At 36.1% G+C, this 24981-nt stretch overlaps 1 protein-coding gene across 2 annotated transcripts in view; it reads right to left on the minus strand.

Annotated features, from left to right (window-relative positions):
* Positions 1 to 24981, minus strand: part of Mipol1 (mirror-image polydactyly 1) — a 240282-nt gene that overhangs the window by 144783 nt on the left and 70518 nt on the right. For both annotated transcript variants that reach the window (XM_075947988.1, XM_075947989.1), the window contains exons 5-7: positions 15960 to 16089; positions 9901 to 9934; positions 9471 to 9641 (exon numbers count right to left, since the gene is read on the minus strand). In XM_075947988.1, coding sequence (XP_075804103.1) covers positions 9471 to 9641; positions 9901 to 9934; positions 15960 to 16089 — 335 coding nt within the window. The remainder of the gene's footprint in view (positions 1 to 9470; positions 9642 to 9900; positions 9935 to 15959; positions 16090 to 24981) is intronic.

Genomic DNA, 24981 nt, shown 5'->3' on the forward strand with positions numbered 1-24981 from the left:
TGTTTTTTTGCACTTTAGTTACAATCAAAGTAACTTCCTTGAATCCTAACAGTCAAAACTCTTCATGTGTTTTTTTTCTATATTATGTCTATTTTCCATCTACGTTTATACCAACACTCAGTATTGCAATTCTCTCCCTTAAAACATCTCTGCTCACTTCCCCTTTCTCCTATCTCTCATTAGAAAGTAAATACTCTCCTAAGACATTGCATAAACCTTTCTACTCAACCGTAATCTTCCTCAGCTATTATAGGCAGGGAAAGCATTGTGCATCTCCAGAGCATTCCCCCCTCATTTTCCATTTTCCTATTGTACCACACTGTTTGCCTGTATCTTGAACTAAATCTTATAGAAGCCTTCAACATTACTCACATGGCTGATTCTCTCTTTTTCCTGCTTTACCCTCCTATGCCTTACACGAAAGCAACCATCTCGTTCCGCTTTCTTGAGTCTCCCTGACACTCTCTTTAACTTACTTCCGTCGGCATTCTGTGTCTATGCTCCTACTCTGCCAACGCCTAGCACATGCTACAGATATTGGTCATGGGCTCTGTTCTTCCTCTAGATTTTTGTAGTGTCACAGATCTAATTCACTATATGCTGATGACTCACCAGCCAAGAATCCTCCCCCAAAACATCTCTCATCACAACACAAATATCATCAGTGTTTGAGCCCAAATAATGGAGGTCAGCCATGTCCTTCTGTTCTCTATTGCTCAAATCCAAACTATCTTCAAAGTTCTATTCATATTGTTTTCAAAATCTTTCCCAAATGGGTTCCCTTCTCTTGATCTGGTCTTGTTCCTCTAAGCAAGACATTAGTGTTATTTTTCATGAGATGATGCTTTTTCTCCTGTTAATACCTTTCTAGCTTAAATGCTGGTTCTCCCGCTAATGAAGGCCAACTTACACCACAGTTTAGATCTGTGGTTACCTCATCACCCGCCAATAAAATCCTCTTATAATATTTCACTTGAATACGAATTTGGTATTTTCATCAACAACTTAAACATATTAGCTTTTTCTTCACAGGGTAATGTTGATTACTTGCTTTCTGAAGGAATGTTATCGATACAGTTCTTTACATGGCCAAATCTTTTTCTTTTCAAGTTTTAGTTAATCTTTTTACCTTAACAGAGTCCCGCTTTGATCACCCCATTAATTCTACCACCAACCACTACTGTGGAATATTATTTTAACCAGGTAAAGATGTGTTACATTTGTTTATGCTCTACTTGTTTAACGATGTAAGGATGTGTGTTATTTATATAAAGATGTGTTGCATTTGTTTCACCTTGCCTGCTTAAGGCACTGATTGGTCTAATAAAGAGTTGAACGTCCTATAGCTAGGTAGAGAAAGAATAGGTGTGGTTGGTGGGAAGAAAGAATAAATAAGGAATAAGAAAAGAAAAAAGAAGACAAGGAGAAAAAGAAAAACAAGCCCAGGGCCAGCCAGGCAGCTGCCAGTCAGCCAGACACAAGAAGTAGTGAAAGTAAGATATACAGGAGGAAGAAAGGGAAAAAGCCCTGAGGCAAAGGGCAAAGAGAAATGGATTAATTTAAGTTAAAAGAGCTAGCCAGAAATGAGCTTAAGCTAGGATGTGCATTCAAAGTTAACAGAAGTCTCTGCCATGATTTGGGAGCTGGGGAGTGGCCCAAAAGAAAGCCTGGTATAAACCACAGTCTTCTCCATTACTTTTGTTTTAATTACACCACTACGTGAAAATACTTTTATTTGTTTACTCACCTCCTATATTTCGTTACAAAATTATAAATTCTACAAGAGACAGAAACATTTATTGTTCGATGATCATGACCATTGGATTATTGCCGAAATCCAGCACAAGGCATATAATCGTCACTCAGTAGAACATGAAGAGAATGATCATGGAATGGAAAATATTTCATCACTTTTATTTATTACACTTTGAAACATAAAAACTGTACAGTAATTCATCAATCAAATAAAGCTAATAAGTTCAGCAATTCAGTAAATATATATTTAGTACCTATAATACCATAGGAGTATCAAAAACAGAATACACAAAACCAGTTTCAATCTCCATAGTAGAAAATAGGAGAGCCATAAAGAAAAGCATTATGGCAAGTGCTGTAACAGGATACAAAGTAAAGTGCGGGGAGGAAGGACGACCATCAATATTGCTTCATGGGAGAAGTATCCATGGAGAAAATATTTAAATTGGGTCTTACCATAGAGGTTGAAGGAAGACTGGTCAGAGAAAGAATGCTCCAGTGACAGGGATAACTATGCTTTAAGTCAAACCAGATTTATAAAACAGCAGGTCAGTGTGCTTTCCTGTTGATCAAATGTCTCCCTAGAGTTTTGATTTCATTTCTGTGTTGGATTTGCTAGGCTGAAGCTTGGTGTTTCGCATGGGCTTGTGGCTTATAGAGATACAGAAATCTGGTTATGAACTGCTAAGCTGAATGTCTTTAATTATCCTCATGATTACCCCTAGTTTCTTTTTGCCTTCTGTATCTCTCGACTCTAGGCACAAAGACGATGTCATCTGTAGTATTTGTTTTAGCCTAGGCAAAATGAGGTCACTGAATTACAAAAAAAGGCATTATTACAGTCAATACAAATATGGCATTAAATTATTTCAGAGACTAGAAAACCTAGAGACAGGGAAAAACCAAATACTATTTTTATGTTACAAAAAACAAACAAACAAACAAAAAACCAAAAGCCAAGTATCAATAAAATGACTCCTAATGCCATTCTGTTATACTCAAAAATCAATGCCTTGTTTAGTCACCATCTGAGACTAAGCTAAAACTAACCTAATTTTTCTAGATCCCCAAGGAAAAACGGAGTCCCTGCTACTAAAGCTAAAAGTTCCCATCAGATCCTATGATCCTGTTATTGCTTATGGATAGCTAGCATGGACTCAAATGTGTCTCCTAGCACACTACTAAGGAAATCATCATTATAATGCATATTTGAAAACATATGAAATAATTTATCTGTGAAATCTTGAAACGTATACTAGTACCAATGGCTAGGCATACAGAGAAAAAAGGTAAAGGACTAAACTGAAAATTAGACTCCTTAGTTTAGTAATTTTAGTTTTTCTCCAGGGCCCTACAACATTCTGAAGTATTTGATTCTCTGAAAATTCTTCTACTTAACAACCTGAATGCTTAATTATTTTGGTTTGATGGTTTAGTTATGGGCCAAATGTGTCTTCTAAAGGAACTTTAGTCTCCAGTGTGGCAATGTTAGGAGGGAATAACTTCTAAGAGATGAAGCCAAATGAAAGGTTGGTAGCTCACTTCAAGACCTATTTGGAAGAGATTAGCACACCTAGCTCTGTGGCACACACAGTAGCTTCTGTGATAGGCAGTTAGTTGTTTTAGAAAGAGCAAAGCTAGCACACAAATCTCGCAAACTGACTGTCTAACCATGTGATCTCTTCTACAACGCACTTCTATTACACAAAAGATGAGGCCATCCAACCTTGAATTTGCAGTCTACAAAAACTGCACGTTAAACACAACTCTCCTTATTAAGTACCCAGCCTCACACATTTTGTTACAGCAACAGGAAACGGACTAGAGCATGGGCAATGAAGAAATGAAAGGTTCAACAAGTCATCTGGGTAAATGCAATTTTCACCTCTATCTTTTAACTCCAGGTATTTCTGCAATTTATTTAACATACAAGCATGAACTGACCAAATGAGAAAGAGTTAAGAATGAAGGGTTTGTGTGTAAGATGTCTTGCTGATCAAATAAAATGCTAATTATAAATAATTTATTCTTTCAAAGAATGAAAGTTTTTTCTGTACTCAGTTTGAGATCAAAGAGATATGGGAAATTTTTCTTATAAATAAAAGTAAAGTATAAATAACTAACTTTGATTGGAAATGTAAATTAGCAAATGTACCTAATTATCACTGAATATGATAATTTTCAGTATTTATAAGAAGGATACTAAAATTTTCCTAAAATTATGCAGAAGCAGTATGTTTGGAAAATGTATAATTATTTTAAAAGCTTTAAAAGCAAAGTGTTAGCAATTTGGTATTTTTCCCAAAACTCAAAATCTAACCTAATCATGAGAAATATGCCAAAAATGTAGAGATATTTTATAGAACACACATATAACTCTCTCAGATAGCAGGAAGATCAGGAGCCCATCACAGAGCAGAGGAGACTGGGCAGAAACAATAAATGCAATCTGATGACAAGGACAGATCTTGCAGCAACAAGAAGACACTGATAAAAACTGGTGAAGTCTGCATGGTGTGGATTGGAGCTACTGTATCCATGGTGCTTTCTTCTTTTCATTAATAGCATTTTTATTAATTCTTTGAGAATTTCACGCTAGACATTTTGATTATATTAAACTCTCCAACTTCTCACACATACCATCCTGAACGCTTACTTCATACCAACCAAATTTTGAGATTCCCTGCCCATGCCATGAAATCAGTTTGTGTTACTCAACTAGTTTGAGGTTTCAAATTGCACCCATCATCATGGCTAAGATTAACTTTAAAAGTGACAGCGTAAGTTGGTGAGGATGTAAAGGAAACATCCAACCACTACTGGTCAGACTGCAGACTTTTATTGTCACAAGGAAAATCAGTGTGGCTGTTCCTCAGGAAGATGAGAATCAATCTACCTTAAGATCCAGCTATACGATTCTTGCACACATACCCCAAAATGCTTCATCCTACCACAGGGATACTTGTTTAAACATGTGCATTGTCGTTATATTCATAATAGCCAAGAATTGGAAACAACCTAGATGTCCCTCAACAGATGAAAGGATAAAGAAAATGTGGCACATTTACACAATGGAATATTACTAAGTATTAAAAAATGAAATCATAAAAGTCTTAGGTAATGGAGGGAACTAAAGAAAAAAATCATCTTGAGAGAAGTAACTCACACCCAGAAAGACAAATATGGTATTCACTTATATGTGGCTATTAGCTCTTAAATCAAAGCTACAATACATAGAACCACAGAGGGTAGATATAGAGTAAGGGAATGGGGGGACATAATAGTTATGGATGGACTAGACGAAGGGGACTGGAATAAAATGTCAAGTGGGGACAGTGAGAAAAGAGAATGATGGAGAAAACACAGGGAGAGTCACCTAAAATTAAAATCATTTGAGGGGTAGTATGAAAACCTAGTAGAGTAGAAACTTACTAAAATATTATACATATATGAAAATGATCTAAATGAAATTGCTAAATAATGGGGGAGACAAGAGCCTCACTTGGAAATCTCTTGCCACCAAATGATGTTTCCAGTATTGGGAATGGGTCACATCTAATTGATGGCTGATGGGATCTAATGGGAATCCCCAAACAACTCAGACTGTTACCAAGGTTGGTTGCTCTCCACAGACCCTATTGATGAAGACAATACCTACACAATTCACGGAACATGGATGAGTCATGCTGGTGCCTACCTAAAGTATAGTCGGGCTAGTGTTTTGGGTACCAGAAGGTACTCTGAACAATACCAAAGGAGAAATGTAAACCCCAACCCAGCTACAAACTCTCTGATTTAAAATGGTGTCCTGCTTCAAGATATGCTGGCACAAAGTTTGTAGGAGTAACTAACCAATATCTTATTTGACTGGAGGCCCACTCAATGAGATTGGACCCATTCCTGACATTGCACTGGTGAATAAGAATATGAGACTAGGTAGTCCTGGGACCTAAAGGAAAACCAAATATTACCTTTTACTAAAGGAACATAGCAATAAGATGACTCCTAATGCCTACACATAGTCATAGATCATTGCCTTGCTCAGGCGTCATCAATCTTCCTGCAGTAGATGGAAATGAAAACAAAGACCCACACTTAGACAATATGCAGAGAGTAAGTGTCCTTAAACACACAGTTCTAAGAAGGTATCTCCACTAAATTCATGCCCACAGGCTTCAGAGAACTATTTGGAAGTGAAAGTGAAAAAGTCTTAAAGACCACAGAAGATGGAGGATACTATGGGAAAAAAACACCCTTCTAAAGCTAACAGGACTGACACACACATAAACTCACAGAGAATGAGGCAGCATACACAGGGTCTACACCAGATGAAGTCATAAAGCTGAAGAGAAGTAGACACATGTCCCCATCGCTAACCCAGAAGCTATCTCCAATCATTAACTACCTGCAAATAAAAATTTAGTTTTGCCCAAGGAAGTCTCACTGGGGAGACTCTTTCTTTTTCTTCTTAATTTTATCTTTAAAATTTTTTATTTTATTTTTTATCTCACAGGTCCATTGCTTATACATTTTGGATCCCAGTTTTGTGTTCTTATGGGATTCTTTTTTTTTAATTTTTTATTGAGAAAAAGAAAAGTTTCCGCCTCCTCCCAGCCTCCCATTTCCCTCCCCCCCTCCTCCCACCTTTCTCCCCTTCCCCCCACTCCTCTCCTCCTCCCTCTCCAGTCCAAAGAGCAGTCAGGGTTCTCTGCCCTGTGGAAAGTCCAAGGTTCTCCCCCCTCCGTCTATGTCTAGGAAGGTGAACATCCAAACTGGGTAGGTTCCCACAAAGCCAGAACATGAAGTAGGAAGACATTTTAATCAGTGATTATGGCCTTTGGGAGAATTGAGCTGAACATGAAGTATTAATGTGGAAACTCATATTTGTAAGTGCTGTTAAAATGATGCCAAGAGCTGAAATTTGACAGCTTTTATTTTATTTTTGTCTTGTAGCAATTACCCACTCTGCTAAAACATGAAATACAATCAAAATACAAAATAAAATAAAATGTAAATAAAAAAAACCAAACCCGTGCTATTATCCTTGGCTTCTCATCAGCCCTCATTGTTCGCCACATTCAGAGAGTCTGGTTTTAGCCCATGCTTTTTCAGTCACAGTCCTTATGGGATTCTTGAGTGTGCATGAATGAGTGGGAGGTGTGGGAGGTCCTTCTGTCTATTTGGTGCTTTTATTGGTTAATGAATAAAGAAAATGCCTTGGCCTACTGATAAGGCAGAGTAGAACTAGGCGGGGAAAACTGAGCTGAATGCTGGGGGAAAGAAGGCAGAGTCATGAGAAGCCAAGTAGCACCACCAGAGCCAGATGCCAGACTGAGGTTTACCTGGTAAGCCACAGCCACGTGGCAATACACAGATTAATATAAATGGGTTAAATTAAGATGTGAGAGCTAGCCAATAAGAAACTAGAGTAATAGGCCAAGCAGTGATTTAATTAATACAGTTTCTGTGTGGTTATTTCAGATCTGAGTGGCTGGAATGAGCAAGCGGCCTTCTACAACAAGTAGGTCTCAGCATTTATCTGTTCTTGTGCCTTTTCTTGGATGCTTCTTCTTCTGTTTGTTTTGTCCTATTCTGAAGTGTTTCTTTTTATTTTATTATATCATATTATTTTGTTATTATCTCTTACATGCCTGTTTGTTTTCTCATGAGACAGAGATGATAGATCCAAATGGAAGAGTAGGTAGGAAAGAACTGTGAGGAACACATAATTTCCTGAATAGTCTTGTAAAACTCAAAGTTTTATAACTGAAAGTAAAAATTATTTTCAAGATATTAATCTTCACTTAGACTGGATTGTGGATATCAATCAATTAAAATGCTGTAATTTTGTAGTTCCCCTCTTTGGTTTTTTGTTTTTGTTTTTGAGACAGGGATTCTCTGTGTAACACTCCTTGCTGTCCTAGATCTCACTCTGTAGATCAGGCTGACTTCGAACTCACAAACTTAAGCTATTTCCTGATATGTCACTACAAAGCACAAGGAGCTGAGAAAGTGGTAGGTTAGTGCTCAATTCTAAACAAGTTACTATGCTATCTCGATGAGGCTCAGGGCACACTGTGGAACATGGGGCACAAAGATCTTAAGAGTCAGACACCAAGAAGGGCTGTGAAATATCTTCTTGGTAAGACACAGCTGCTCTGATCAGAAACCCACAGCAGAAGTGGATGACTGCACTAGTTTGAACAAGAAGGGTTTGTTTTACAACCACGTATGGGGAAAGAGGAAGCAGGAAGCCCTACCCCTCTCAGATGAACTATTAGCTATTGATAGATTAAGAGAAAAAGAATATTGAGACCTCATCACCACATTCTAATTGGTAGTTCTAATTATTTGTATCACAGATAGTCAAACTAAATCTCTCTCGCTCTCTCCCTCTCCCTCTCCTTCCTTCTCCCTCTCCCTCTCTCTCTCTCCCTTCCTCCCCCTATCCTGGCCTCTCTGTCTGTCTCTTTCACACACACGCACACACGCAATGTGAATTTAGGAAAGTAACTGGTAGCAGATGGTGTAAACAGGGACTGGAGGGAGATAGGAGTAGGTGAGGGTGACAGTAAACAGAATACATTATACACATGTGTGAAAGGGTTAAATAACAAAATTAGTGGATAAAAGAGAACTGAAGTCATATGAAAGTTGGTGATAATTATGATGAGCAAAGGAAACTAAGATAGGTAAGGTAAGAAGCAAACATGGAGAATCTGAGACTTAAAACAGAGTAGGCAAGATCAATTGAAACAGGTACCAGTGAAGTTGAGAACTTGACAGAATCAAAATTCCAGAGTAAATGAGCTAAGACAGTTGGAGGCCATAAATGTAGATGATGTTTGAATTAGAGAATCGTTAACAATGAAGAAGAGGATATGACCACAAGGTAAATGGCCTAAAAAGTACACAGCACACAGTAGGCAGAGGAAATAATAGCTGGTATACTGGCAGGAGAAGAAGGAAGAAAGAAACAGTGAAATTGATTCTGAAAATGTCACAAAGCAAGAGATGTAACACCGCATGTGTCAACTGCAGCCACAGTGTGTATGAGCAGTGTCATCTTGTGCATGACTTCATAGTTGTGCTTGGGAAGGACAGGAGGACAAAACCAAAGTATACTAAGGAGGAATTAGCCCACACTGAGAGGAATGGTCTCACTGTGGAGGAGGAGAACTTGAAACCCAATAACAGGACTGTGATAGACCCAGTAATCTCAGAGGAGAAATCAGAGTTGAATTAATGCCTATTTTCTTTTTGATCCAAAATGTATCAACACAGATTCTGGAAATAAAAACTAAAAACAACAACAAAAGCAACCCAGAAAACAAACAAAAACAGTCTTAACACTTACAAAACCGCAATGCAAGTAAGAAATGTAATATAGAAGTGATTAATGAATGCAAGTATATTTTATAGAACATTATTTTACTAAGAAATTATTTTCTAAATTGTAGGACGCATATTCATAAAAGCAGTACAAAAATTTAAATATTTTAATATTTGATTGATTATATACTCCACACTAGTGTGAATTAGATACCAAATACAACAAAGTAGTGTGTGTGTATGTGTGTTACAAGGAAACATATTTCTTTATATAACAAAAGATTCTAAAAGGGAAATAAAGAAGATCTGAGCAAAATTCACTGTTTCGGGATGTTAAGAGAGGCGAGATGGCACGTGTATGCTTCTGTGGGCACAGCAGTTACCTGAGACAAAGCCGCATCCCGCTCTTCTATCACTGCCTTCATTTCTTCCGCAGTTATTCTCCTTTTACACTCCTTGGTCTTGTAGATTCTATCCACAATTAGAGCTCCATTCTTCTCAATAGCTATGCCAGTGTCTGCATTGTTTATTCTGCTCAGTAATTCCTGTAATGTCTACCAACACCATTATATGTTAGTCAGACATGAGGTTTTAATATATTTTATTTAATATAGGGTTTTAATTAATAGGCACATGTGAATTGTAAATTGACTGAGTGAAGTTATTGAATTTTCATATTGCAGCAAAGATGTACATTATTAGTGTGTCAATTCTTCTTTTTCCCACATCTTAGTTCTTGAAACCCACTCAATTGAACTTAAGCCTCTAAGATATAAGACTGACATCAAGAAATCTCCTCAGAGAATGGCTTACCATGTCATTTTCTTCAGGGTTAATATTTTCTAGCCTAGAAAAAAGGGACACAGAAAGCCTGATCAGTAGCATTTCCTTAGTGCAGCAAAATGAGTTCGCTTTTTAAATCTTTAGAACCTCGAGTAATTTCATTCGACTAGTCTTTAGAGTCAACCATGACACTGAACATATTAAAGTGGCACCTGCTCGACTCCGTCTTCCAATAATGCTCTCTATCTTCTGCTCTGACTTCAGACTGTTAAGTTATTAATGTTTACTGCTATATATGACTACAAGGATCAATTGTTCATATGTGTTTAGATGAAGAAAGTTCCCCAGTGACAGAAGCACTCTTTCTCATCATGATATTTATTCCTGTTCTTTCCATTCTGATCAGAAACTATTTCCTTTCTTTTTTTTTTGGGAAGCTGCCACAAGTAAAAAACAAAGCAAGCATTTTTATTACAAAGTTTAACTAAGGTCCCACAAAAGCAATGACAAATAATTGCACTAAATTAAACCTGAAAATCGATTGCAGCACCTAGTATACAAACACACCGAATATACAAGCAGACCAAAATTGAACCATACTTTAGATGAGTGGGGTTTTTTTCTGTTTTCATATTTTATGGAGGCATTCAATTGAAAGAGAAAGACAATTTTCCTCTTCATCAATGCATTTTCTGATAAGAATTATCACGTTTACTGAAATGCTTATTAACATGGATGAACTGAATAAATGCACTAATGGAAAAGACAGTCTAAGTGATATATTTTGGAAAACAAAATTTAGGCAATGGTTCTGTGATGGATATTAGTAAATGACAGATTTAAAAAGAACTGGGATTATTTTTACATTGTACTAAAGGTTTACCAGCCAGTTTCCTGTCTTCTGAGACCCTCTCCATATTTGCACTTTTGGGATTTACCACAAAAAGGATGTTACTAAAAATTATTAGAAACAATTGATAAATATGCTACAGAATTGTTCCAAATGACACAACTGGGTAAACAGCACTATAATCATGGGGAAAGTAGCTGTTTTTAAACGGAGCAATTTAATAGAAAAAAGCATAAGCAGAAAACGCTGTGTGTACACAGGGGCATACGACACATACTGACACAATGGTAGGAGCTAGAGACCCTGATTATATACAACTGCGGCTCACACGCGTCTACTAGTTTGCTTTTATTCACATCTCTAGAAGAGCAAATATTCTTGTCTTTTATAGAGTTTTCTAAAATAAATTACATGTTCAGACATGTGACTTATAAACGTTTATTAGACAATAATTTCAAAGTAGCCAATTGTTTTGTACTCACTTCAAAAGCATAGCAGAAAATCAGAATTCTTGCACAGCAAGAGTACTTGAATGTTGGTAGCATTTATCTTCACTTACACTTAGCCAATAAATTTTAAGTGGAGTCACGTATTTTAAAATATCTTGGTATTAAAGTTTTTCAGATGAAACCAAACTAAAAGCTGATCACTATAGTTTCCAGAAAAATCAGTATGAATACTTAAAATTTTAATAATTATTAAACATAAAATTAAAATATGAGAGGACAGATGGTAGCCAAACATCTAGATTGGTAGACTTCTGGTAATCTTTAAAAGATTTTGATAGTTATGGTAATAAGCTTGCAGCTTTGGTTTCTACCAAATAAAAATAATAATAATACCGGAATGTTATCTAATTTGTATAGCTGGGATAATCAACAGAACACAATGTTTGAGGGATTTTCCCTATAATACTTATAAGTTGTTTTGGAGTATGGCAATATAAAAAATTATTACTTTAAGGAGAGGAAGATAATGAGTTCAAATATTTTAAATGAACAACTCTTCATAATTTAGAAACAGTTAACTGAATTTAGTCTAGTATTAAAATCCACAGCTAGTAATAAACAATTTTTAAGTTAAAATTGATTTCTTATAAAAGGCTTAATAATTATCAGCATGAGAACTTATCTCTCAAACTTTAAAGTATCTGTGTGACCAGTTTTAAAATAATATGTAATGACTTTTAATTAGATAGTAAATAAACCTGAACTGTTTTTAGTGAGCCACGTGTGCTAGATCTCACATGCTGAGAAGAAGCGAGCAAAGCCAGTCCCTTTTCTTTTTATTCTCAATCCTGTTTATTATTTTTACTACTATTATACTATTGTTATTACTTATAATTAACTGAGAAAAACTTGATATTTAAAAATTTGTATATATGCATGCATAACATAAGCTTATAATAAAGAGAAAAGACTGCTGCTCTTATTTCTCCTTTGCTTACAAAGTCTTGGGGATGTGTTTATCACAAACATCAAATGATAATGTCATAACAATCATCTTAATGAAATTAAATAGAACAGGAATCAGTAACTTTTTTAAGAGGCAGGCACTAACTATATTTGGATCAGCTTCTTCTCTGTCTTATCTCCCCAACCTTGCCTTTGTAGTGCTAAAACATAGACAATGGGCATGGCTAGGTTTCAATAAAAGTTTATTTATAGAAATAGGTGACAGGTTGGCTGTATAACATAATCATTATTTCTCCCTGAAATAGAGTATTAAAAAGTGAAACCAGATTTTTAATGTTAATAAATTAAAGATGGAAGTCAGTATATTTCATATAGTTTCTGGACTGGGTCATCAATTATCTTGAAGAAAGAAATGAACAAAATTATTATCAGAAAATTACATTGAGGCTTTCAACAGGTAAACCATCCACTGTAACATTTACTGTTGCACCAAAATTAGACATTCTATCTTTTCAAAAGAAATAATATAAAACAACTACATAAAATATATAAGGCCTTCAGTTTTATATAAAATGATCTTAGATTGATAAAGTTTACTAGAAGCATGTATAAAATACAAAAATGCCTGGTTTAATAAAAGATTTAAAGTAATGATATTATATAAAATACAGGGCTTGCAAGTAGATAAGAGAATCTTAACCATTTGTAAACTCATAATAATGCTTACTACAGTCTAACTTAACATCGCCATGATAATTAGTTAAGAATTTTGCTGAGGTAAATGTTCATGGGCTCAGGTTTCAATTGATTTCCTTTACCATGCAAATTCTGACTGACAAGTTTGCAATCTAAGTGAAAAACCCATGCATGAAATGTCACATTTCTTGAGTTTCCCGTTGATCCATCAATATTATCATTTTCTTTCCTGAAAGTTAGCTCAATAGTAAGAAGCAGAACAATGGCCTCAAATGATAAAGAGTTTGCGATCCAAAAAATACAAATAAAAACATTTGAGTCCAGTAAAACATTCTGTAGATATAAGCAAAATGATTTTAAAATATATCTAGGGAGGTAAAGGTACTAGAATAACTGCATGATTCTGTAATAAGGAGAAAAGTTGGAGCAATATATGGTTTTAAGGCATAAAAAGATTCAGAAATTACGGCTATATAACACTGGCAAAGAAATAGACATATATATGTATATATACATATATATATATGTATATATATGACAAAATTATGGTTGATAGAAGTACAAAGACAATCCCAGTGCAAGAATAGGCTTTGCATTCAATGTTAATGGAATAAGTGAGTACCAATATATAGAACAACAACAAAAATAATATATAAAAACAAAAAGAAATCATGTTTCTTATAACTTCTGAAAAACTAAAAATGAATCACATATTGCCATGATTCAAAACAGAAATGTTTCCCAAAGGCTCATATTTTGAGCGTTTGTTCCCCATATGGTTTGCAGTGGCTGTGGAACCTGTAGTGGGGTGGGTATATAGGCTCAAGTAGAGCATTAGGAACAAAACTTGAAAGGTTGTAAACTAGCCCCCATTCCTTATACTTCCTGAGGCCTGGTCTGCACCAAAGAGACTGACACTGCCAAATGCTCCTACTTCCATGGACTGAACCACTCCACCATGCCTCCCCTTTATCATCAAGTCCTGAAGCCTACTGAACTCCAGGTCAAAATAAACTCTTTTTTTCTTAAGATGACTCCATTGGGTATTGTAGTCAAAGAAACACACATGTCAGTGGAAATCTGGTACAGAGAAGTAGGCTTGTCACTGTGATGAACTCAACATGAGGTTCTTGTGCTTCTGGATAATTTGTGGGAAGAATATGCAAGAGTTTGAAGATATAAACTATAGTGACACAAGAATTATAAGTATTATTAATGGGTGATTCTGGTAGAAATATAAAACCACATCACTGAGAGAAATGCATGCAGTAAAAGCTTAGCTTGTGAGCTTTCAGGCTAGAACGGGATTCTGCTGGTAACTAGACTATATGCCATTTGTGTTATCATTGGGCAAAGAATTATGTCTGAGCAGGTCTTGAAAATCTAAGCAAAGATGAATTTGAAAATATAGGACTAATTATTAGATGAAGAAAATATCAAGATAGTATAACACCTAGGCTATAACATAGTCACCGGTGTCTACTTTTAGCTAGATTTATTGTAAGAATCATGAGCAAAAAGCAAAGGAGTTGAAAAACACAATAGGTTATTGGTTAGACGGTGACTAAGTAGACAAAAAAACAACTAAACATTACTAGCCAATGGAGAATACAAATGAAAACCTCGATGAGATAGCACATCCCAATCAAAAATGAGAAACAATTGCAAGTGATAATGCAGAAAACTGTGGGCTCATACAATACTAGTAGGAACACATATCAATTATAGAGGAAAATAGTGAAGAATCTAAAAGAATCATACTATATGAACCACCTATCTAGTTCTGAGTATATAAACAAAGAAAACAAAATCAATATATCAAAGATAACTACATTCCTTTGTTTACTATATAATTATTCACAATAGCTAAAATACATAGTAACTGGGGTATCTACTAGCAGCTAAAAGAATAAAGAGTATCATTCAGGCTGTTATTCAGCTTTCTGACACTGTGACTAAATACTTGAGACAATCAGTCTAAAAGAGGCTCAGGCTTGTCTTAGCCATAATTTCAGAGCAAGGTCATATGGCTCTACTGCTTTTGGGTTCTAGGGAGGCAGTCCACGCAACAAGGAGCATGCTGAGATGGAAACTGCAGATCTAGTGATGACAAAGAATCAAAGACAGAGGAAGAAACTGGGGCCTCAATATTCCCTTTGGTGGCTCAACCTTCTAATAATGCACGGCTCTGGAAGGCTTCATCACCTCCCCGTGCTGCGACAGGATGGAAATCAATCCTTCAACATATGAGTCTTTGGGAGGAGCCATTTAAGATCTAAAGAATATTACAGCCATACATGTCTGATCCCTAGGACCTATGTAGTGGAAAGGGAGAATCAATTCCTGACAGTTGTCTTCTGACCACCACACAGGTGTGGTAGCATGCACAAATCCAGACCTACTCCACACCTTCTACTAGCCTTCCCACCTCAACACAAATAAATAAATTAACAAGTATTCTTAAAATAATAAGAAATTAGATTATATATAAAAACTGAATAGTACTTCTAGAATTTTTAAATATGGTCTTCTTTACCAAATAGAATCAACTGTGTTACCTCTTCAAGTGTGCAGCCTCTTAGAGTCAATTGTACTGAATCAATAAGACTTTAAATACTGCTAGTGATGTTGAGACATGACAGGACAGACAAACATGTGAACTCACAGAGACTGTAGCAGCATGTACAAAGCCTGCCGTGTACAGGTTCAAGTCAGATAAGGCTCCAGTGCTGAGAGAGGGACATAGACAAGGGCTCCCATCCCAAACATTAGTGCACATACAGTAAAAAAAAAAAAACAATATATTAAAAAACAGACAAATAAAAAACCAGATATTAATGGAGGTAATGAGAAGAATCACATAGGAAAGTTGGGTAAGAACAGTGACAACAGGGCTCTGAAGAAGTAACTATATTGAGAGCATGAATTTTCATTTTCTTTCTAAAAATTTGATTATCACCCTCATCAGGCAAACCACAAGCTTGCCTAAAGTTTAGAGAACTATCATAGGGATCTGAATTGTCTTAATGTAATAACAACAATCAGTAACACATGAGACTATGTAACCATAATACAAATCCATACATTTATAATGTTTATATCACACAAGATTTTAAATGTATACACACATTTTCAGTGACATTTCCATATGCTTCATACGTGCGACTGCTTCATCTCTCTCCTCAAGGGCTAGCTGCAGTCTGCACATAATAGCTTCATCACGTTCTCTCTGTGCAAAATACACTTCTTCGACCAAAGCTACAAAACAAGAAAACTCAAAATCAGCTAAGAAATAAAAGAAATAAAATTTATGCCCTAGCAATGCTGAAGCATGTATGGGAAGCCCATATACTGTGGATCTATTGAACTTGTCCATACTGGACTTCACGGTCAAAGAGGGCACCAGATCTCACTACAGATGGTTGTGAGTCACCATGCAGTTGCTGGGAACAGCAGGCAATGCTCTTAACCGCTGAATCATCTCTCCAACCCAAGAAAATAAAGAAGAAATGAGTAAATAAATGCAAAAAATCTACTATTTTAAAGATTATTCAACTAATTCGACTACTACCAATTAATGACTTGAGGAAGCATTTTTAATAATTATTGCAACATGAAGATATCTGGTATGTATAAAAGGAGAAAAAATTAAACAGCATACCTTTAAAAATGAGTTTGTTTAAAATAATGAGACTCATAAATACTGCAAGTATACATGTATATCAATAGCAATGAGCAACAAGTTAACAACATTATTAAAATCAAGCATGTCCCTACTGTAATCTAGAAAATAACTGCTATATTATAAAAAGACATTCATACACATTAAATGCAAAAGAAAACACACAAAAATACTGACTGTGCTATCCTCTGTAGCAGCAAAACTTAAAAATTACCCAATGTCCACCAAAACAAACAGGAATGGACATGCAGAGATCTAATCTACATGGGAAGTAGAAAAAGACAAGATCTCCTGAGTAAATTGGGAACATGGGGACTTTGGGAGAGAGGGTTCAAGGGGAGGAGAGAGGCAGGGAAGGGAGCAGAGGAAAACATAGAGCTCAATAAAAATCAATTACAAAAAAAAGAAATGCCACGTGGCACTTGAATTAACTAAGAGAGGCAGCCAAACAGAAATAAAAGAGCAGGTTACAAACTAAAGCAACTCTCCCATGTATGCATATGCCCAACAGACAAGCAGCCTCAATGAGTGCAATCATGAGTTCACATTGTATATTCACACAGAACAGGAAGCACCTGTGGAGCAGATTACATTTCGAATGGCATCTCTTATTCTGTTGAGAACTCTGATATTATCTGAAACTGACTTTTCTTAAGTATAATTTTTAATACCCTGAAAATACCTTAAAATATTGTAAAATGTTAAGCAATATGCCTCAAATACCTAGAGAGCTGTCCTAAATTTTATTTAGTCAAACCATAATGTAAACTTAGAAAAAATATAAAATACCCTTCATAAAATAGTAGGCTTTAGCCATGGCTGTTATAAATGAATAGAGCTGTTCAAGACAACTATTGGCTTACTTAAAAATGGTGGTAAAGAAGCATCCTGAGGATAAACAACTACCATGTAACTAAACTAGCATAACCCCTAACTACATTTCAAAGACTTGTCCTTACACCCACAGATCAGCCTAGTTCTCACCTCTCAGCACAGTGGAACTGATCTAATGGGAGCTCACCAAGGCCAGCTGGACTGGGACTGAACAAGCATGTGATCAGACCGGACTCTTTGAATGTGGCTGACAATGAGGGCTGACTGAGAAGCCAAGGATAACGGCACTGGGATTTCATTCTACTGCATGGACTGGCTTTTGGGGAGCTTAGTCTGTTTGGATGCTCACCTTCCTAGACCTGGATGAAGAGGGAGGGCCTTGTACTTCCCACAGGGCAGGGCACCCTGACTTCTCTTAGTACTGGAGAGGGAGGGGGATTGGGGGGAGGGGGAGGGAAATGGGAGGAGGTGGAAATTTTTAATAAATAAATAAATTTTAAAAAAAGAATGGGAAAAAACATCTTTTCTGTAACAGACAGAGACCAATACAGAAAACTACAACCAATCAAAATGAAAAGGGTCCCAGTCTTAACTGATATAACTACAAAACAACTCCTTCACCTAAGGTTCAGAGAACATCGTGAGAAGAGAAACAGAAAGACTGCAAGAACCAGAGGAACACTGTGAGTTCGTATCTCCTAGTAGTGCCAGAAGCTATACCCCACAACATCTCACCAATGTGGCTGTCTAAACATGACCCCCATTAGTGACGTTGAAGTGAAAAACAATACTAATTTGAAGGGATGAATATAAGTCAATAAATGCAACTAAAAGGAAATGAGAAAGAAAATCTTTAGATGAAAGAATGATAAAAAGAGGTAAGCATAAGCAATGAAGAAAAAACAACAGAAATGGGAAATATTAGAGTGAAAATAACAGAATACTCCTGAGTTTCATTAAAGAGTTTTGTTACTGAAAACAAAAGCTTGAACATTGATGGGGTTTTCACGGAAAGCAATTTAATATATTAAAAATCAGACTGCCTCCTGATGAAATTCCAAGTAACCAACAGTTGTTCAGGCCACAAGGCTGGGATGTCTTAGCTGGTCTTCAGTATAAGTTTAAATCCAAAAGAAGTATGCTCTTATATCAGCATGGAATGTCTCAACATCAGGACAGATGAACTTGCCCAGAAGAGTGATGTAAGCACACCAAAGCAAAGAGCTTCCTTTGTCTTTTGTCCCTTTAGACAAGCTGCCACAAAAGGTGTGGCTGTGATTTAGGATAGGTCTTCAGATCTCAAATGACCCAGACTTACAGGTTGGGTCTTCCCACTTCAAATGATACAAGGAAGAAAAATCCCTCACATGTGTGTCTAGCTGCTTGGGTTGAAGTTAAATCCAGATGTATTCAAGTTGAAATGCAGAATTAGCCATCACAAGTCCACCCTTTGTCAATATGACACCCACTCATATTCCCTAGATCATCTTTAATTTCCAAAGAAAACAACAATCAGTTCATAATTAATTACACCTAACATGACATAACTCTCCCAAGTACAACTTTAAATGCATTATGAATTTTAGACTAGGGGTCAAATTCCCTTGAGGAACCTTCTCCAGTATATTACAATTTAAAAATAATCACTGATGTCTCATTTGATGTTCCATTACTAGATAAAAACACACAGAGGAAGAAAACACAATTATCTGCTTCATATGTATTTACCTATTCATAGCACATTCATATGACAGAAATACTCATTTCAGTTTTAATACTCATTTATGCTACTGATTACATGGAATTAGCTGAAAATTAGAACTACCATCCTCTACTATCAATTACTTCTACCCTCAGCAAGCACCTTAGTAGGTCTTGGAACTTTTCTTAGAGGAGTGACCCATACCTTCATTCCAAAAGCCATTTGTCAACCTGGCTCAATGGGGTTATTTGTTGTAAGTTTCCCATTGACTTTATAATCCCAGGGCAGAGTAGCAACAAGAGACACTTAAAAGGATCTTCTGTACTCCAGACACAATATTCTTACCTCTATTGTGGAGAAATTATCTAATTTCTCCCTATCAAATCACTCTACCAAACACTGTTATTCTCTTCTTAACCTGTTAGCTTAAAGGCATAAGAAGCCCAAAGTGATTGTGAAGAATTCTGAATTTCCAGTTCAATGGAAGGCTTTTTATGGTTTCTGGCATAAACACTCCTCCTTATGGAACCCAAATTTCCAGGCTAGCATAATTTCAGTTCATGGAAACAGAAAGCAGAAACTTTCCTAACTAGGGGTGATAGTCAGTGTAACTATGCCATATAACAAAATTGACCTTAAATTAGTATCAACAAACCAAGATCCATACTAATGCAAATCTCTATAGCATATCACCTTTTAAATATAAAGAAACATTTATAAACATGTCTTTGGTTATTCAGTTCAGCAACCTGGCACCTGCTACTCTGGGAATAATGAGACCCACTGTATTTATATCATCCAGCAGAGGAGCAATATCTATAACCCTAAGGTGAGACACAAGGGGAAGAGCAAAGCTCTACAAATGTGCTGGTGCTCCTCTTTCCACTTTTCATCTTTTAAGATGAGTGAAGGGCATGTTTTCTGGGCGTTCTGAATGTAGAAAACTAGGTTTTGCATGGTGTATGCACTCTAGTATTGCAATTTCCCTGAGCCTTAAAACTCCCTTCATTAACATTAAACAGATATGGCTGTCATCTCCTCCTCATCAGTAGACCCTTCTAACAAATGCTTCTGACAACCAAGCAGATAAATTTTTGACACAGTTTTTAAATCATACATATGTTCACATTAAACCTAGTACCATCACTCTGTGTGTGGGGCCTTATCAATAAACATATACTGATCCAATTTAATGCTCCTTTTACAATTATTATGCATCTTTAAAATCCATTCCCACACATATTCCCCAAAATACTGATGGAATGAATTAGTAAACTCATAAGCTTTTTGGTGGTATGCCACACTTTATCATGGACTACACTTTCTATCTCCCTCTGTCTTCACTCTGGGTATCGGTGTATAGTCAACCACTGCTAAACCTTGAGGATTACCCTGCCTGGTATTTCCTTCACGGAAATACTTCACAGCCAGTAATGCAGGCAATGAAAGATTAATTTCCTCAGGCAAAGGCAGAAAGTGTGGTACTACAGGGGGTGGGGAAGTGCATCCTCTGCTAAGGGTGAAGAGGAATCTGAGGGTTCAAAGTCTCAGCCTCAGGAGAGTCTTCCTACACATCTCCATCCCAAATTACAGGATCCCATTCTGTAACAATTAGGGCCTTTACTTTAACTTTCACCACTCTTTTTATTGATTTTTGTTGACCTCTGCATTTTTCTCTGCTCCCCTCCCTGCCTCTCCCCTCCCCTTGAACCCTCTCCCAAGGTCCCCATGCTCCCAATTTACTCAGGAGATCTTGTCTTTTCCTACTATCCATGTAGATTAGATCTCTGTATGTCTCTTAGGGTCCTCATTGTTGTCTAGTTTCTCTGGGATTCTGAGACTAGATGTTGAATTTTCATTGTAATTCAAACAACCTTATGAAGAGGGCCTTGGTTTCATTTTCTGCCGTTTAAGCTCTATCGCTGCTAAAGAAAGGATTCTCTTCCAGGCACACTTAGAGAACTTCAGATTGTTAACTCTCATCTCACCTCATCAATTTCATCACCAAGTTCATTCTTTTCCTTTGTCACTGTGTTTGTATCCTGAGATGCTAGAAGTTGGCTAATTTTATCACAGACTTCATTCTTTTCCTGTCATTTTATCCAGAGTCTATGAGTCACCAGCCAGTACTATTATTCTCCACAAATAGTCAAAACTTTTCTGAATATGGTCACTAAATTCCTTCCTTCTCACAATAGGTGAATCAGGATAATCTAATGCATTTGTCTCGGTAAGTTTGTTAACTACTTCACACCATGTGATGTTGGTTCTCTCTCAGAGTCTAGGACAGGCTTCCTAATTGTAGGTGTCTGCAAATTAGAAGTCTGTTCCAGAGAGCTACTTTAAAAATTCATCCTTATACTTCTGCTGTGTAGAACAACTTCTGGTTACAATAACCTACTTGTCAGGGTTCTCTAGAGGAACAGAATTTGTGTGTGTGTGTGTGTGTGTGTGTGTGTGTGTGTGTGTGTGTGTGTTGTGTTTTATTAGAATGTATTACAGGGCATAGTCGAGGTAGTCCAATAATGGTTGTCTCCCAATGGCAAGTCCTCGTATATGATATTTCTTCAGTACATAAGACTAGATGTCTCAGCTGGTCTTCAAAATAAGTTGGAATCCTTTAATACTAGCTTTAATATTAACAAGGAATGCCCCAGGAGCAGGCACTCCTTGCTGGCATATTATATATGCTGCTACCAGAAGGTGTGGCCCAGATTTAAGGTGGACCTCCACATCTCAAATGATCCAATGAAGAAAAATCCCTCATCAGTGTCCACAGCTGCATGGGTTTTAGATGATTCCAGATGTAGTCAAGTTGGCAATCAATCAAGATTAGTCACCAGAGGTTCTCAACATTCATGGTGGGCAGCTCAGAGATGCCATTAATCCAACTCCAGGGATTCGATACACTTTTCTGGCCCTAAAGACACCTGAACACATGTGGTGCATGCACACACACACCTTTAGACAAATATAGTATAAAGCTAAATCTAAAGAATGACAACTAACCTTAAAATTCAGATATTAAATCAGCTGTTGTTATTTCCCTATGTATCAAGGAAAATGTCATGACAGAAATCAGAAATATTTTGCCTGAAAAAAGGTAAAACAGCGTGTAAAAAGCCATGTGAAAAATTCAAAGCAGTGCCTGCAGATCATATCACAATAATTAACACATGTGTCAGCAGCAGTTCTCCACGTATGGGTCACGGCCCCTTTGGGGGTTGGATGACCCTTTCATAGGGGCTGTATATCAGATATCTTAGCTATCAGGTATTTACATTACAATTCATAACAGTACCAAAATTACAGTTATGAAATAACAACAAAATTTTTACGGTTGGAGGGTCACTAGAATATGAGGATCTGAATGAAATGGACGCAGCACGAGGAAGGTTGAGAATCACTGAGTTAGAGAGTGCTCTCACATCATCATTTAAGCTCCTGTTTCCTCCTGTTATATAGCTGGCCTTATCTATACTATTCTTCTACCATGAATGAAGTCATCATCAACTGTGACAGAAACTTCTATTCAAGAGGCAGTGCCCTAAAATATTTACTTTCCCTTCTTCTACTAAACAACTATCTCCCAAAAACCACAACTCTTAATAGCTTAGAAAAACACTGTCTTATCTGGTATAGAAACGGCGTGGTATATGACAAGATACATCTTGTTTATTATCACTTTCCAAAAGTTCAGCTATATTGGTTTTATAAATATCTGAAATTATTTTAGTCATAAAGCTAGTATATAAAAAGACAAAAATAACACCACTTGTTTAAACTAGACAAAGAGCTCTTGATCAAATAAACAAGTCAAGAGGGTCCTAAACAAGTAATATTTTAATTCCACTACTGTCAAAACACTTCACACACATACTCATAATACGACTTAGTTTCTAATAATTAAAATGTGATTTGGGGGTGGAAAAGTCTGCTTAGGAGTTAAGAGCACTTGTTGCTCTTGCAGCGAACCTGGGTTTTGTTCCCAATCATCCAAACCTCTGTTTCCAGGGAATTCAATGCCTACTTCTGACTTCTGTGGGCACCAGGTATGTATATGGTGTATATATATTTGAGTAGACAAAAACAGTCATACACATAAAACAAGCAAACCTAAAAAATTTAACTGTGAGTTTTGACAATATATAAAAATAAATTCAAAATTCCTCTTTTTCAATATTTTATAGTAGTAGGCAAAATAAGAAAGAGGCAAAAAGAAAACTTCTCCATAGCTTATTGCAGGCAATATACCATGATGACACAGTTCTCGCAAAGCATCATGCTACTCTAATTTTTCCATTATAAACTACTTGTAATAACTACTTGCAAGCCAGACAGAATGTAAAATAGTGATGAAATTACAAATTAGCACACATATATCATATCATCTTAAAAACTGTGGAATAATTTTAGTATACAACATAAAATATTGATTACATTTTAAACGCCAACAGATTTCCTACGGAAAATTCCCTATTTATATAAATAAAATGTGAGCAGATTTGTTGTGAAATTTAAATTATTTATTTAGACAGGATATTTGTATATAGCTCAAGGTGGATTAGAACTAATGTTCCCCTGTACAAGCCAACAACACAAGACAGCTCATGTATTGCATGTTTCACTTCATTTTACATAAGATGTTAGTACCTGGTAAAAAGAATGTCTACTCATCTCTATGATTCAAGCTAAAATGCTTATTTGATCCTATATGATTAACAAAACTAGCTTTAATTTTATAAGACTACTTAAAATCCAAGTATTCCTATGTGTATTTGAAGATTAACACATGGATATTTGAATGCTATATTTAAAATGCTCCAAACACACATGTACGCCACATTCAAAATCTGGTTATAGGACTAGAGAGATGGCACATCACTTAAGATCATTCTCTGTTCTTTCAGAGGACCAAGGTTTGGTTCCCAGTATCCATATCAGATGACTCAGGATGAGTTCCAGGGGATTTGGTGCTCTCGTCTGGTCTCTGAGAGGCCAACCACACACACAGTGCACAAACATAAATGGAGGGCAAACACTCATACAAAGAAAATTTTTAGAAATTAAATCTTGTAATATAATTAATAAAAATGTATTCAAAATTAAGGCATTATTGAATGAACATTTAAAAACATCTTTTAGGTTATATGTAAATTTGGGAGTTTATAAATCACCCAATTCCTTCTAGAATCCTGTACTTTTAAAGGATCAATATGCAACTCTCAAATATTTTTAGTAAAGAAAACTTAATTGTAAACACTGAGCTTTTCCAAGGTAGATGACTATTACAAAGTTCACTAGAAAATCAATATAGCATTTTAGTTGGAATTTGCTCATTAAACACCCACAGCTCTAATGCAAATTATGATGGAATGAATAAAGCAAATACGCATGCTTCTTTCTTTTTATTAAATGTAAAATCTACTGTTAATTGCATCTCGTATGTCATACAAACTTTTCTCCTTAACTATTAAATAGAAGCTTTAACAAAAGTCATTAGAGATTCTTTCTTTGACTTGAATAAATTTCAATATTTGTTCAGTAAAGGTTCACAGCAGTTAAATTACATTAACAAATATTATTAGCTACTATGTAAGCCAACCAAGTAAAATACTTATATTGTAGGTAAAACAAATCATTGGGTGTTTACAATAATATTTGGATATCTCCATTTTTAAACATGGTTATCAAATACCATATAATTCTTACTCAAATGAGGAAGATTCAGAGAGGATCACCCTCACCCCACCACTATCAAATACTCAAATTTGTTTAGTAAGCTAATTGTTTTCTAATATGGGCAAGAGTAAATATGAAGAAGCTGAACCATACTAAGCATGAGTTTATTGAGTCAAAGCAGGGTACATATTTTCTTAGCAGACCCAAGTCTATTGACAAACCCATATTCTACAGTTTTCAAGCTGCATTT

This window comes from Microtus pennsylvanicus, chromosome 14 (assembly GCF_037038515.1).
Source record: "Microtus pennsylvanicus isolate mMicPen1 chromosome 14, mMicPen1.hap1, whole genome shotgun sequence".
Taxonomy (NCBI): domain Eukaryota; kingdom Metazoa; phylum Chordata; class Mammalia; order Rodentia; family Cricetidae; genus Microtus; species Microtus pennsylvanicus.